At 32.4% G+C, this 17,052-nt stretch overlaps 2 protein-coding genes across 2 annotated transcripts; one reads left to right on the forward strand and one right to left on the reverse strand.

Moving 5' to 3' along the window:
* Positions 1-1,606: 1,606 nt before the first annotated feature.
* Positions 1,607-5,995, forward strand: LOC112044731 (cysteine sulfinic acid decarboxylase). The gene is made up of 4 exons (XM_024080681.2): positions 1,607-1,971; positions 3,601-3,894; positions 4,692-5,059; positions 5,194-5,995. The coding sequence occupies exons 1-4, from the start codon at positions 1,711-1,713 to the stop codon at positions 5,795-5,797; spliced, it is 1,527 nt and encodes a 508-aa protein (XP_023936449.2). The 5' UTR covers positions 1,607-1,710; the 3' UTR covers positions 5,798-5,995.
* A 121-nt stretch (positions 5,996-6,116) lies between these two features.
* Positions 6,117-12,642, reverse strand: LOC112044732 (multiple C2 and transmembrane domain-containing protein). Its single transcript, XM_052885830.1, has 12 exons — positions 12,236-12,642; positions 11,967-12,126; positions 11,497-11,864; positions 11,232-11,421; positions 10,797-10,975; positions 10,344-10,545; positions 10,111-10,256; positions 9,546-9,697; positions 8,933-9,107; positions 8,732-8,841; positions 8,550-8,647; positions 6,117-7,291 (listed from the first exon to the last, which is right to left on the reverse strand). Exons 4-12 carry the CDS (start codon positions 11,373-11,375, stop codon positions 7,238-7,240), a joined length of 1,260 nt encoding a protein of 419 aa, XP_052741790.1. The 5' UTR covers positions 11,376-11,421; positions 11,497-11,864; positions 11,967-12,126; positions 12,236-12,642; the 3' UTR covers positions 6,117-7,237.
* Between the last annotated feature and the right edge of the window lie 4,410 nt (positions 12,643-17,052).

Below are 17,052 nucleotides of genomic sequence, written 5' to 3' on the forward strand. Positions count from 1 at the left end.
AGTTTGATGTACTCCTGTTAGTAGACTTATACGTAATTGAGATTCTATGTACTTAATAAATGTCATCCGGTGTCTACTGTCAACCTTTCGTGAATATCGTATAGTAGGTAGATGACATTTGTCAGTTGATTTGATGTTCCTTTTAATAGATTGTTAATAAAAACAAAGTTAGTGAACTCGACTGGTTGTTAAATAGTACTATCCTCACTGTACTGAGTACTTTTCGTATGTGTTTTCCGCACAGGCATTCGATCTACCGTCTGAGTTAAGAATGCCTACAACAGCAGTACAACAAATGGTTGTTTTATTATTACTCTTATTCGTAACACCAACTCTAAATATTGATTTCAGTAGATATTCCACTAAAATATTTATTCTTAACTAGCGGACGCCCGCGACTTCGTCCGCGTGAAGGTAGATGTAAACTTTTAACTACCCCTACCCTACCCCTACCCTGCCCTACCCTACTCCTTCCCTACCCTACCCTACCCTTCCCCTACATTACCCATTAAGGCTGCACACGCGACGGAAGCTTAAAAAATGAAGTACCTTCTTCCGTTTTCCCAACGTTTCCCTTCACTGCTCTGCTCCTATTGATCGTAGCTTGATGAAAAGTATACTATAACCTGCCCAGGAGTATGAAAAATAATTGTACCAAGTTTCGTTAAAATCCGTCGAGTAGTTTTTTTTAATAAAGAACATACCACGCGGCGAAAGCTTAAAAAATTGAGTAACATCTCCCGTTTTCCCAACATTTCCCTTCACTGCTCTGCTCCTATTCATCGTAGCGTGATGAAAAGTATACTATAACCTGCCCAGGAGTATGAAGAATAATTGTACTAAGTTTCGTTAAAATCCGTCGAGTAGTTTTTGTTTCCATAAAGAACATACATACAGACAGACAGACAGACAAAAATTTTACTGATTGCATTTTTGGCATCAGTATCGACCACTAATGACCCCCTGATAGTTATTTTGGAAATATGTTTCATGTACAGAATTGACCTCTCTACAGATTTATTATAAGTATAGATTTCTTGATTATTTTTATAAAGCAAATTAAATTACAAAATTAAATATACTAATTGTAATTTTCTTTAATGACATATAAATTATAGTGTGGATCATGAAATATATTAATAATTACTTATTTAGATACCGTTATAATTAATACTTCATATGTCGAGACAAGATTCTATATGCAAATAGGTTATTTTGTGTACATAAGAGCAATTTAGATAATAAATTAAAATAAATAAGCAAAAACTAATAACAAAAATTTTCAAGAATTTAAAATTTAAGCACTGATGTATAGGAACTACAGTTTTAGATGATAAAGGACAGATTTAAAGTTGAACTAAATACTGAAAATCCCATAAATTATGTTCAATTTGTAATGGCATTTATAGTAATGGTAATGATGGATTAATTAAATTTCTGACCCCGAATAGTCCAAACAACAAAATGCACTATCAAATACAGGCCAGGTATAGTTTTATAATAAACATTTTATATACATTTGATTCGTCGGCTGCACTAACTAAAGCATAATAACCTTACAAAGTGAATTGTTACTGACGCATAGTATTTAAGAAGGCTACGCGTTCAGTCGCAGACCAAAATCGCACATCTAATGGCAGCGACCGCCCGCCATCGCCTTCAATAAACAAACAAACAAACATTAATTTTTATAGTTGTTTTGAATAAAACATGCCTGCCGATTCTAATATTGTAGCGGTGGAGGAGAAGAAAGAGGACGGCTTGTTTCAAAGTCTCACGGAGAGATCGAAACATGAAGATTTCATTAGGCGGGCGGTTGATCTGCTTGTAGAAAGAGTGGTGTTTGGTAGAGCTTCGAGGACCTCGAAAGTTGTGGAGTGGTCGGCGCCTGAAGATATCAAGCAAGCAATAGATTTGAAAGTTCGAGATGGACCAGCATCCCATGAAGAGCTTCTGGCGTTTATGGCAGACGTGAGTACAAATAATTAAAAATCAAAATTCATTTATTTCAAGTAATCTTAGTTTACAAGCACTTTTAAAATGTTGACATTTCAAAAGTACTTGTAAACTAAGACTTTTGGTAAAGCATTCAGCTGAGAAGAGTCGGTAATAAATTCAACAGTTGCTATTTTAAGTAAAACAAATAAACTCTTTTTAATGAATCATTAAAACGTATAGAAAATCTTATTTTAAATAACTACCAGAATCAGAGATAAAACTGTTGATATTAACTGGTTATATAATCTTTTTGAAAAAGGAAGTTAAAATTTGATACAGGAATTAATTAATTTAGGGTTTGAACTTGAACATAATTATAAACTGCTTCATTAGAATGTAATTATTCAATTTTATTATGTTCCTATTACATCTGTAATTATCGTTGACCTTATAAATACGTTAAATTTAATTTGCAAACTTTAGTTATATAAGGGAGTATTGTAAAGTATTTTTTTAAATTTAGAAAAGCCAAAAATGTTATTTTTTGTTGTTAAAGTTGTATTAATGATTTCCGACACAAATAAATTCACTGCGGTAGTGATAATTTATTTCAATTATAATCGTAAGTAGCAAATAGTTATCTGGATCTAGGATAATAAGATACGGATTAGTAATATGTGGATCCAGCTTATGAAGTAATAACATACCCAAATGATGACAATTTAATAGACAATTTTAAAGAAAAAACCTATTACAAAATAATGATTCTCTTCGGGATATCAATCAATAATATTATTTTGTTCTAGTAGTCAAGTGAATCAGAATCGTAATAATTATATCACACTTTACATCACATCACATCACACCAATATATAAATGCGAAAGTTTGTGTGTAAATGTGTATATTTGTTTCTCCTTTGCGAACCGATTTGGCTGAAAATTGGAATGGAAATAGATTTTACTCTGGATTAACACTTGGGCTACTTTTCATCCTGGAAAATCCGTGGTTCCCTCGGGATTTGTGAGAAACTGAATTCCACACGGACGAAGTCGCGGGCGTCCGCTAGTGTTTAATAAATGTTAAGCCACAATAATGAATGAAATTAGGACGGAATGTATTCATCGTCAAAAATAATTGTACTTTAATAGCAAAATAAAGCAAATAGATTGTTTTACTTTATAGCATTAGAACCTTTTTATAAATATTTGCTATTTTAGTTTTAATTGATTTATTGGTTGCTAAATTGATACTCGTATATATTTATAGTACTTAATAATATCTACCGTTGTACATAATACAAATAATATTACAAATATAGCTAGAATAGTTTGAAAATGCATACATATATTTATATTTTTTGCTGCATTTAAAATATTCGTTAGTCTTTATTAGCTTTATATACCACTTGCCCAATTTTATTTTTGTCCGGTTCTTGTTTCATGATGGTGACCTTTGTATTATAAAAAATAATATTTGTTTACATATCTGAATTGTTCGAAGGAACAGAATATATAAAATCTGTGGAAAACTGCATGTCAGTTACAGATTAATTTAGAAAACTAGTTACAGTAATTAAAAGTTTAAACAACTTTGCACGAACGTCATTGCAAGAAAAAACGGAGCGTTTTGTTTGTTATTAAATATGAATTATGTCTTTCTAGGTTGCACGCTATTCAGTGAACACCGCGCACCCTTACTTTGTCAACCAGCTGTTCTCTTCTGTTGATCCTTATGGTCTCATTGGTCAATGGCTCACAGACGCTTTGAATCCCAGTGTCTACACCTTCGAAGTAGCTCCTGTCTTTACTTTGATGGAAGAGGAGGTTCTTCGCGAAATGCGTTCGATCGTTGGTTGGGCGGACGGTGAGGGCGATGGGATATTCTGCCCTGGAGGATCTATTGCTAACGGATACGCCATTAGTTGTGCTCGGTCCTACTTTTATCCAGAGATTAAGGTTGGTAACATTTTTGACTACCGTGTTTTTTTGAATCTACCTGTGAAAAAATTGTATTTCAAAACGACATTAGATTACTAATTGATTAACCTTGCAAACCTATGACATGAGAATGTTGAAGTTTCCTGGTTTTTACTAATTATTATGTATTCAAAGATTAAGAAATTCACAACACTGTCTTCAATTTAAAAATGCAAGCATCTTTAGGAGTCCCGGAAAAAAAGGCGACATTTTAAAAGAGTTAAACTTATTTAATCGTCTCTGACAAACAGTTCAAAAGAAATTACGAGAAAACGAAAGTAGTTTCAAGTTCGTAATCCTTACGGAGATATATACTCGTAAATAAATAATAAAACTTGGAAGTTACAACTATCGAGATACATTCATAACAAAAAAATGTGCAATATGCAATTATGATTGTCCTTCGCAACGGTTCATTATGGTCCGTTGGGTTTTTATGCATGTAATAAACTTCGTATTTCTTTGTAAAGCTGTTAATCTCGGAAAAATTTTATTGTTTTGAAGGAAGCGTTTGGTTTGGTTTGATCACCTTAACCCCGTTTTCTGGTTATTATCATCGCGTGCCTTAGAAACCTTGGTTCAGTAATATGTCATTAATGAAAACTTTAAAATATCAACTCAAGTAAAACGAATTAAGAATTCATTTTAAAATTACAGACCAATTACTTTACAAATTTGCATAATTGCAAATCAAATTTAATTAGACTTGTCTTGCTTTGTTTTTTTTTATATCTAATCTTTGTATATCTAATCTTTTTCTGAAAAACACATTACAGAATAAAGGTGTATATGCAGTTCCGAAGTTAGTGATCTTCACATCAGAATTAGCTCACTACTCTACAAAAAAGATGGCCGTCTTTATGGGTATTGGTAGTGATAACTGTATTCTTGTAAAAGCTGATGAAAACGGCAGAATGGATGTAAACGACTTAGAAAGAAAGATTAACGAAGCTATAGAAGCTGGAGCAACACCATTCTTGGTTACTTCTACATCTGGTACAACTGTATATGGGGCCTTTGACCCCATTGTACCCATATCTAATATATGTAAGAAATATAATCTTTGGCTACACGTCGATGCAGCGTGGGGAGGTGGTGCATTAATGTCGAGGAAACATAGGAATTTATTAAATGGAATTGAGTTGTAAGTGTGATAAATATTAGATAACCGTTTTTAATTAATCTTGTATCACTGATTATATTTTATTCGATGGATATTGCATTACGCACTTTATCTACCATTTTAATATCATAAATAAGTTTAATTTCTTTTTCCAGAGCGGACTCAGTGACGTGGAATCCACATAAACTGTTGGCTGCACCACAACAATGCTCTACTTTCTTACTCAAACACAAGAACGTTCTTAAAGAAGCACATTCTTCGAACGCACAGTATCTCTTCCAAAAAGACAAATTTTATGATACATCCTATGACACCGGTGATAAACATATTCAATGCGGTCGTAGAGCTGATGTTTTGAAATTTTGGTTCATGTGGAAAGCGAAAGGAAGCGAAGGTTTTGAAAAACATGTCGAGAAACTATTCGATAACGCTAACTACTTCCTCGAACATATCAGACAGAGGGAAGGCTTTCGTCTGGTTATTCCGAAGCCAGAATGCACGAACATTATGTTCTGGTATATTCCAAAGTGTCTCCGAAGTTGCGAGAACGAGCCGAATTATTATGAAAGGTTACATAAAGTTGCGCCCAAAATAAAGGAACGAATGATAAAGGAAGGTAGTATGATGGTCACGTATCAGCCGCAAGGTAACCTAGTAAACTTTTTCCGCATTGTTTTTCAAAATTCAGCGCTCGATCACAAAGATATGATATACTTTGCAAACGAGTTCGAAAGGCTCGGATCGGATATAGTTGTTTAGATGATGAATACTTTAATTGGAAAACTGCATAACCTTGTAGACATATTTAATGCGATTTCATCATATACCTACTACGTATACTAGCCTGTGATTTTTATTTATGCATTAGCTTTATATTCGTTAGAAATATTTGATGTTATTAAATAATCTAGTGTTATATTATGAGAAATATAAATAAATGATGTATATAAATTGTTAGCTTGATGTATTATTTAGACAATGATTAGAAATATAAGGATTCGCTTACATTTCTTTTTTATATTAATTAGTTACTTTAATAAAATAATAATTCCTGGTATAGGTATATGAGTTATATAAGAGAGTATGACGTAGATCTAAATCGATTAGTATAGGTGTATAAAAGTGATTAGGTATTTCAAGTGCATTGATAAATTGTTATAGATCATCAATTAAAACTTACAATTGATCAAAAGTTAGGATCGGACAGGCAATCGATAACATGCAAAAATTTAGTGCTTGATACAACAAAACAACATTAACACGGAAGTACAAATCTACTAATAATGCTTTTTAATTTATTATAAACATAATTACTTTGAACAATAATAGCACTAGAGCCGCTTAAGTCCAGGATATGCTAGATAAAAGAAATTAAGCCAACTCATTAATTTTTATCACTCATCTATTTTTGATGTTGTTGAATAATTGAATATAATTATGGGATTAATAGTGAATAAATAATAATCATATATTTTTGTATAAACATTTCTCTTAAAGAAGAGTAAGTCCGGGCATGCACCTCCAACTTTTCAGTTGTGTGTATTTTAAGAAATTATTTTCACGTGTCTCAATCGGTGAAGGAAAACATCGTGAGGAAACCTGCATTCCAGAGAATTGTCTTAATTCTCTGCATGTGTGAAGTCTGCCAATCCGCATTGGGCCAACGTGGTGGACTAATGGCCTTGCCCCTCTCATTCTGAGAGGAGACTCGAGCTCAGCAGTGAGCCGAATATGGGTTGATGATGACGAATGGAACTTCAGTAAAACATTAAAATAAACACGCATCACGACAACATTTTTTTTTAATCTACGGCTTGGTTCGTCACCTCTAAAAATGTTAGGTAGAACGTAATTAATCACTGATAATAAAATCAAGCAGATCAATATTATCAGTCCGGCCATGACAGTATACTTTCCAAAATAAAAATATTTTTATTTTTATCAAAAGGAACTCAGACTTGATTCCGGTATTACGGTTAACTACCTGACCTACTAAATTAGCCGATTGTAATGAAAAAAACATTTAATGTTTATAACATTTTTATAGCAAACTTATTTATAGACTTAAAAAAATATTTTCTTAAAATAGAATATTATAAATAAAATGGAATAAATTTTTGTACTCCGTACATTTTATATAAAGATGTCTCACATTTACTTTTGCATAAAAAGATTCTTTTAAATTCAGATCTTTCTCTATCAATTTTCATTATCGTCGGATATATGGCTGAGAGGTAAATCTTCACACTCCATCTGAAAAAAACGTTAACTTATAACATTTATTAAGTACAACATTTGCAAAAACAAAATTACGTATTCAGACAAGACAGTGTCGAATGCGCCGTGGTTAAAACTGCAAGTGACATTAAAGTAGTCTTTGAAAATTTTGTTTCCCAAGATTCAAAACAAAAAAAAAAAATCCATTCGATTGCCCCAAAATGAATGCCTAAGGTTTTCACACTTAACAAAATGAATTATATCAATTAATACTTTTATCAATACGTGTAATTATGGAAATATGACTGTGTATTTTTTTATTGACATTTGGGACTAAAGCACAGCATCTCCACGGAATTTGACCAAGAGCAGAAGCTTTGTCAAGTCAAGTCAAGCCGAGAGTTTTTTTTTATTCTTTACAAATTAGCCCTTGACTACAATCTCAATTAATCAATCAATTTATGTATTTGCAGATACATGCATTATATACACAGGTGGTCGGTTGATGTAGATGGTAAATGTACAATTGTATCTAGTATTGTATCAAATCTCATCATCACTCACCTGATGGTAAGTGATGATATATCTAAGATGGAAGTTAGGAGGAGAACTTGTTAGGAGGAGAATAAAATCCACTTTCAGTTTCTACACGGCATCATACCGGAACGCTAAATCGCTGGCGGTACGTCTTTGCCTCCCACCAGCCAGCCCAGCCGGGAATCGAACCCAGTAAATCTACTGCGCACACCATTGCGCCACGGAGGTCGTCAAAAGGAGGAAGTTATTAGTTGGTAAAAAAAGCTTCTCTAGGGCATCATCTTTGAGAATCGGACCGTGGTTAGCTAGGCACACATTATAATCAATGGGGTATTGCAATATAATTTATTTTGGTTTGGGTTATTTTATTTAATGTATTGATACCTACTCGGTTTCTATTGTTTTACCTACCTACCTAGTCGTAAATTACGAACAATGACGAAATATAGAATACATAGCCGTAATGCAAAATATGATATGAACGTATGAGAACAATTATAATTCTTATCATTTTGGGGCAATCGCTCGATAAACATCGATCGATTTATGTGGGTGAATCAGAGATGATGCTACTGTACGAATTTGCTAAGTTTTCGACGTTAGTAATTTTTTCTACATTTATGGCCATTAAAGACCGGATTGAAAGTGAATATTTAATTTAATACGAAGATTTTTGTTTATTTCTTTGTTTGAAAGTGAAAAATACAAAGGTAAATTCCAAATTTAGAGGTAAACAATATTAGAATCAGATACTTACCAAAGTTTCGTCATCAGGAACTCGAGAGAGCAAATCCATCATTTCATTATTACGAATTCTGTTAGGTCGAAATATATTTTTCATAAATTTATTGACAGCTGTTGACAAATGAAAATTAAGTTAATTTCATGTATTAAAAAATAAAAGTAAAAAATAATAATTATATTTTATGAAATACACACCCCATATCATGCAAATGTAGTTAAAAGGTATCAAGTACATGACAAATGAGACAACCACGATGAAAAATATAGCCAAAAAACTGACGAAGGGAACAGTAAAGTTGAATAAACTGAAACAAAAGATTTTTTGTTTAATATACAAAATATCTAAATAAGTTTCTAGTAAAATAATGATTAATCTCATAATTTGAGGATACTGACTTTTTTATACTTTCACCAGTACTTGCAAATTTTCCAAGTATGTTTTGGATAGATTGAATAATTTCTTGAAGACTATTTATTTTTTGTCTTAAAGACGTGTTTTTATTATCCTCCTTTTCATTTTTGGTATCGACGTTATTTTCAGGTGTGATTTCATCCATAAGCTTTGACTTCCCTGCAGAAAATAACTTCATTTAGGAATGTTTCAAAAGCATCTCTTAATAAAGAATATATAATAAGCTTTATTGATTTATTTGGTCCACTAGTATTTTTTACAGCTTTTACATAATTACAAATTCACAAATACAAAGAAAAAGCTCTATACAACACAAAGATAGCAGACAATGCATGCTTTTTTCCGTAAGATTAATGAAATAAGAAAAGTGACTGTAACACAACAACAAGATCAAAAAAAATATTATTTTTTTTATTCTTTACAAGTTAGCCCTTGACTACAATCTCACCTGATGGTAAGTGATGATGCAGTTTAAGATGGAAGCGGGCTAACTTGTAATATTAAGGTAAGTTTACAATATCAATATTGTCCAGTATACAAGTACTATTAAAGTGTTATTTATAACGAAGAAAAAAACAGTTTACAAATTAAACTTACAATCTATTAAAGTATATCCCTCAGGCTTATACCAAAAAAATGGTATAAGAAACAGTAAGGGCATCATCCACATTTTAGCGTAAAAACAGAATGTGAGCCACAGGATGAGAGACGCTACGTTTAATTTTGTTGATTCCCATTCAAAGCAGGTTCTGTTAACATAAAATTATATAAAACAACACCTATGAAATGATTTATCTACAATGTAATGATTTAATGATAAAGACTAATAATTCTTACAAGAGCAATGGCCGTTAGATGAGGATAATTACTTATTATCTTATAATGTCAGGGCTAGTTTATTACAGAAGGTGTATATATCTGTTTGTAAAATTATCATCAAGCCTTTAATTTGTATTTACCTAAAAGTGTTATTGTAATTATATAAAATATTCAGGATACTTGTATTGTTTTCTCGTAAATATTAGAAGTACTAACACTTAGTGCCAGTGTTCCTCAAAACTCTACGAGACTATTCTATAGAGTTACAAGATCGTAAGCTAAGTTTGGTCTTTCACATTACAAATATACGTACTGTAAAAAAACGTTAGGTTATTGTTCTTACTTGTATATTTTAAAAGTGTCAATAATCCATCTTGTAACAGCTTTGGCTCTTGTTAGATTCCTTGAAAAAACATGCCTATCTAACTTTTCATCTGTCTCTAGGTAATTTGGTTCTTTTGGATTTATCACTCGAACTGCACCTTTTATCTATAAATAAAAGAAATCATAAGTATTTTTAGACACCTATTAGACATTTATGAGTCACATTTTTACTATAAGTTTTTAAAAACGTACAAGATTCCAAGCTACGTTCATTTCTAATAAAATTCTTGGATTATTGCCTCTGGCTTTTTCTTTAAGTATGCTATCTTTGAGTGCATACCATCTTTTTCCTGGTTGTATTTTTAGTAGTGGCATAAAAATCCTTCCAACTTCTTCGCATTTCTTTTCGTCAATAATAATCACTTCTAAAATAGAAGTGATATCTGTTACTGTACTGAAACATGTATATTCAATTACAATTAAGTTCACAATCACTAAAACAAAATTGCACTCTTTTGCTAATATAAAATAATCGTAATGTAAATATCTGATCTGACGTAATAACTCTGATATCACATAAAACAATGAATACTACCTTTCATACTTTGTTGAAATGATTCATAATAAAAAAAAGCAATTAATTATTACTAACACTAGTTAGAAGAAGTTAATTGTAATAAATATGTGCATATGTTTTATATTTACAATGAAAATATCTTCATCCAACTAGGCTCATTAGTTTTGTAATCTGTTTGTGTCTGCAGTCTATGGTAATTAAGCTTTAAAATGCAATAACAATCATGGCCTGATAAGCCTTTTGCTCCATAAACTATAACCTGAAGAAAACCGACGTTTGAAAACTCATCACAAAGCCGGTACCAATTCTGAAAACGAAGTGACCTGCGGTTTAATATACAATTAATAAATTTAATATATCACGTGTATTATATAGCCTATGTAGTCTTTTTCAGTTATTAGACTAACACTGAAAGAATTTTTCATTTCGAACAAGTAGTTCCTGACATTAATGCATTCAATCATATAAACAAACTCTTCATCTATATACTATCAGGCAAGATTAATACACTATTATCAGTGTTAACATAACTTACTTAAGAACGGGATTAGGTAGGTACTTACATATTTTTTCTGTAATAAATATTCCGTGTGCTTTCTTTCATCTTCGTTGTCATTATAAATAGTATTTAACATGGTTGTACCACTTATGGTTAAAAGAATCATAGTTTGAATATTTTTTAATTCTCCTTCTAAGTGAATGTTCATTTTAAGAGTTTTCTCTTTATCTAGTTGAGACAGATCTAAGGAACTCCTGAAAAAAAATATTGTTGCGTTGAGTGACACGAATGTACCACAATATTCGTCAAAGAAATTATATTTATATTACCTGCCGATAAGTACTTCTCTATCCCATAACGTTATGTCTAATATATATTCATCTTCGATTAAACTAAAATTAAATAACTCTTGAAATTTGACTAGTTTAGTATAAGATTTAACGGCTTTTGATTTTCGCTTTTCAGAACCTAACCTAAAAGGTAAACAAAGACGCAATTATTTATATTGTTCTCTATTGAAATAAAACTAAATGCAGTAATTGTTTATTTACCTAAATCGGAATAATAATACACGGGCTTTTTCATCGAGAGTTTCATCTAATCCTGTGACTTCAATTAGAGCAATTGTAACAGTTGCTATTTTGATTTTTTTGCTTGTCTTTATTATATTATACTTAGCGGTATTAGATAAAATATACTGTAACATAAGATTGCAAAGTTATTTTATATACAAGTAAGTAGTGTCAAAATATAAGAAAAAAAGTAAAGCAAGTACGATATAAAACACAGACATACATACTTTTTCAACTTTGGCTCGGGGTTCTTTTTGTCTGCATTTTTCTTTTAGTTCCTTTTCTTTATGTCTCTTTTTTAGCCTTAATTTTATTTTACTTCTAATTGATTTACTTATTGGTGTAATTGGATCAGATGATTCATCACTCTCTTTTGTCTCATTTAACCTTAAATTATATTAATTTTATTGACGTCGTATATCAAGCCATGCTGAACATAATTAATCATATCAAAATATACATAAATAAATAAGTATACAAAAGTTTGGTTACTTACGATTCAAGGCTCGTCTTAAAATCATTATTTCCAAAAAAACTACCGCTATGGTTGTTATCAATTGAACTATCACCCTCATTTTCACTATCAAATTTGTCGCTAATACTTAATAATGAGTCAGTTTCAGCAACAAAAGCCTCCTTAATAATGACTTCTTGAAATGTAACTTCTTTTGGTTTCTCTAAGAATGTGATAGTTTGAACATTATGGTTATCCTTTTTTTCAATTTCACTAGTACACAAATCGTCAACCGCTTCACTTAAATCACACACACTGACATATTTTTTTTGTTTGTAATCATAATCACCGTTTAGGGTTGTCAACGCATCAATGGATCGTGATTTCTCAAGTTTCTTTTGCATTTCATCATACTTGTTTTGTATTTTTTCATGTAGTTTAGCGAAGTGTCTCTGATAAATTGGGTGTACTGTTCTTGTATCCATTTAATAACAAGTGTATTTAAGTACGTCCATACATTGCGATAATAATAAAGGAAATGCGAATAATGTCGGACACTGATTATTGATTAGTATTATCGTGGACGATGTTATCTTATCAAGTGTTTGGTTATTGATTATTTGAAATTAAACTTACCTTTTATAACAAATGAATTAAGTATGTACAAGGGAGGTCTTTTGCGAATGGTGCAAATTATATCTGAAGAGAGATAAAGAAAGATAATAATTAATATTAGTAAATTAGATATTATAATTATACAATCATGTTTGTTACATGGGTCGAGCTGAATGCAGGAGACTCTGACAGGTTTCTGTAAAGAATTTCTTAGGAGAGCTTCTTTAGGAGAACTTCTAATAGCGATGATAATATCATACTGAAAATTTACAGAAACTTGATGGCCTTTGGTGCTGCTGTGTATGCGTTGTATTACAATTCTTGGGTTCGATTCTGCTAAATTTATGAATTTATATTTATATCCTTTGCTCATATCATTTGGCTTTGGTCGAGGCTACTTATCAGTTATTCTACTGTCCAAAACGATTTAGTTTAGCGTTCTGTTACAAGGCCTCTTGAAACCCCCATGCTTGCTTGAACATGCTCCCCCCAAAAAACTACAATAATACACTTCTTTTTTTTATATTTTTATTCTTTGCAAGTTAGCCATTGACTACAATCTCACTTCTTGGTAAGTGATCATACATTCTAAGATAGAAGCGGACTAACTTGTTAGGAGAAGGATGAAAATCCAGGCATCGTACCGGAACGGTAAATCGATTGGCGGTCTTGGCCGGTAGGGTGGTAGCTAGCCACGGCCTCGGCCCATCATCCAAATATTAAAAAAAAATACAATAATATTTTAATACTTTAAACAACAAACAATCTCGTAGTCATTATCTAATTAAAGAAATATGGTTGTAACGCTTATAGTGGAACATTTTAATCAACATCTTATCGAAGATATATTGAAGTGCGGGATTATAAATACGAGCAACAGATTCATGCTATTTTGTCTATTTTTTTTTTTTTTTTAGTAAATTTTATTGACGTTTCTACAGAACATAAAGCACTCATTCTGCGCATAAGCGGGACGCTAGGAACAAAAACTTTTAGTGGTAGAATTATGAGTGGAAGCCGCATGAAAGTCCTTTTTATTTGGAAGACTAGCGAAAACTAATGTTTTTCTATCATTAAATGAAAAAAAATTAAAGCAGCTTTTTTCGATATGTATATAATATCTATATATAATATTATAAAGCTGAAGTGTTTGTTTGTTTGTTTGATTGAACGCGCTGTTCTCAGGAACTACTTTTGTCAGATTTGAAAAATTCTTTTAGTGTTAGATAGCTCATTTATCGAGGAGGGCTATATATTATCCCGGTTAAGGCTTTACGGTAAATATGCCTGATTGAATTTTAATTGAATTGAATGAACACCGAGGAATTGTGTGTTCGATCCCCGCCTGACTCGTTCCTAAAACAGTCATTCCAACTAATATATTTTAGATATATTTTATAGGAATATTCTATTTATAGGAAAATGGTAACATAGGTTTTTCACTTAAGTGTTTTTCAGATAGCATGAATACGGTGAATCTCGCCTGTGTGACGTTCATAATAAGTACTATTATCGTGAAATGTGAATCGCGGCAAACTTTCAAGAGTGAAACGAACAGTCACTCGCACCATACATAAAACGAACTGTAGCTACAGAGGGCCTAGTGTCAGTTTGATACTGTTACTATCGCGTTAACATAAACGGGAATTTCTAAGGAAACAGCGCCACCTACTACTACTGCACAACTGTTTCAATTCCATATAAATTCGCGTTTACGTCAATGCGATAGTAACAGTATGAAAATATTTAAAACTAAGATAAAATATTACATAGTCAATTTAGATACAGAGACATGGTACAGATTTGCGATAGCCACTGATAAGATTCGTTACGTCCTTGATTGTTGTGTCTACGCCCTACGGATTTAGGTATATGAGTAGTACAATCATTTAGTAGTTTTAGTTAGAAAACGCCACTTAGGTATTCTACGTGTTCGAATGTTGAAGTAGACTTTGTGGCGCTCGTACTCTAAAACTATTCATCATTATAAACCCATATTCGGCTCACTGCTGAGCTCGAGTCTCCTCTCAGAATGAGAGGGGTTAGGCCAATAGTCCACCGCGCTGGCCCAATGCGAATTGGCAGACTTCACACACGTAGAGAATTGAGAAAATTCTCTGGTATGCAGATTTCTTCACGATGTTTTTCCTTCACCGTTCGAGACCTCTGCCTTCGATTCGAAGGGCGTAGGTTCCGGTCATGCACCTCTTACTCTTCAGTTATGTGCATTCTAAGAAATAAAATATCACGTGTCTCAAACAGTAAAGGATAAACATCGCGAGGAAACCTGAGAATTTTCTTAATTGTCTGCGTGTGTGAAGTCTGTCAATCCGCAATGGGCCAGCGTGGTGGACTATTTGGCCTAACTCACAATCACATTCTCAGTCGTGCTCAGCAGGAGACGAATATGGGTTGATACCAACAGCAAACTTATTATAAAATTGATGAATTTATTAATGGCAAAAATGCTTGAAAGCAATTGGATCGGCTTTCATCTTCATAAGAAATAAAATAATAATTTAATGTGACGATATTAAGCATTGTAAACAATTATTTATTTTTAAAGGAACTACTGAGTTTATTGCCGGCTCTTGTCAGCAAAATCTGTCTTAACATATACAAACATAGTCAAACTTGACGTTTTATAAGTGAAATAGAAATAAATAAATGAATTTTATTTTAATATATTATACTAGAAATAAATGAATTTTATTTAAATTTTAACCAACAACGGTCAAAAAGATCTATAGAAATTTAGAGTATTTTTGACCTGACATAAAATAAAATGGACTAGCCATTTGAAAGATAAGCCAAAAAAAGTTTGTTTATAACTATAACATTATCACAGCACAGTTGTGAGATTGAATGTTATGAATTTAAATTATTGCAGGCGCGTTTTATAGAGCTCAGTAAAAATTAAGAGAATAAATAGAATAATATGAATCATGAAAAACAAGATATCTGGACTCTCTTCTACCGCCTTCCAATCACACTAATATTATAAAGGCGAAAGTTTGATTTTTTTTCTGATTGTGTAAGTGCCGTAGGCTTCTTATGGGATCTCAGCGGCGTCTCCTCTGAGACTCGGACCTCGGCTAAGAGGGCCGTTCGGAAAGGGTGTTTTGGCCTGAGTGTATCAGTCCGGGCGGGCAGATTTCGGGCGAAGACGTTGTGTAGCTTGTGTTTGTGTTGCCTCGTGTGTATTAAGTTCCTTCTTTGCGCTGCGGCTTCTAAAGCGAATGGATTGAAAAAAGATTTGTATCTGGATTAACACATGGGCTGTTTTTCATCACGGAAAAATCCATGATTCCCGCGAGATTTGTGAAAAACAGAATTCCAATGGAAGGTTGCGGGCGTTCGCTAGGTTTAAAATGTGGAAGCTCCATTTAAAGTTTGTCGATGTAGAACTTTAGATTTAGAGATTTTCTTTGATTTTTAAATAAAAATATTCACCTCATTATTTCCGCGGGCGCCGCTGATTCGGGTATACGCACACAAAAATAAGAAAAGTTAAGTAATTTAAATACATAAATATTAAGCAATAATACATAATAATAATACATAGACTATACTTAACTACATCATACATATATACAAAGAAATACATATATACATACATACATACATACATACATACATACATACACACATACATACATACATACATACATACATACATACATACATACATACATACATACATACATACATACACAATAATTATTGTGGTGTATAATAATTATTGTGTTTATATAATGATTTATTTATTTTGCTATCATCCGCGAAAATTCGGCGAACCCATGCGACAACGTCACCCAGGTCCGACAAAATACTCTCTACGTACGTTTCACCCCGAAACCGGAGCATCCTCAGGAGATGTTGACTCTACAACGTGCAATTGCAAAGTGTCGTTTTCGACCTTTGCTTCGTCTTTTATAGACCAAAAAGTAGGTGGGGCAAGAGGTGGGCGTTGCCAAGATACTCATAATATAAGCGATTTATCTCGCATCGCATTCAAACATTTTTATTAGTGGTGACTTCGATAACTCTATTTGTTCATTTAATAAGGTAATTCCTGACTTATTATGTTTTATTATTTCTAATTGTTCCAAAACGCATAGTCGTAGGCCTTTATTGCAAGTGTGTAAAATGTCATACATATGATTATCTGCCAGCTTATGGCCAGTATCTAGGAGATGCTTTGCAAAGTGCGACCTTTGTGGACGGTCATTTCGAACAGCGGA

Source organism: Bicyclus anynana, chromosome 15 (genome assembly GCF_947172395.1).
Source record: "Bicyclus anynana chromosome 15, ilBicAnyn1.1, whole genome shotgun sequence".
NCBI lineage: Eukaryota > Metazoa > Arthropoda > Insecta > Lepidoptera > Nymphalidae > Bicyclus > Bicyclus anynana.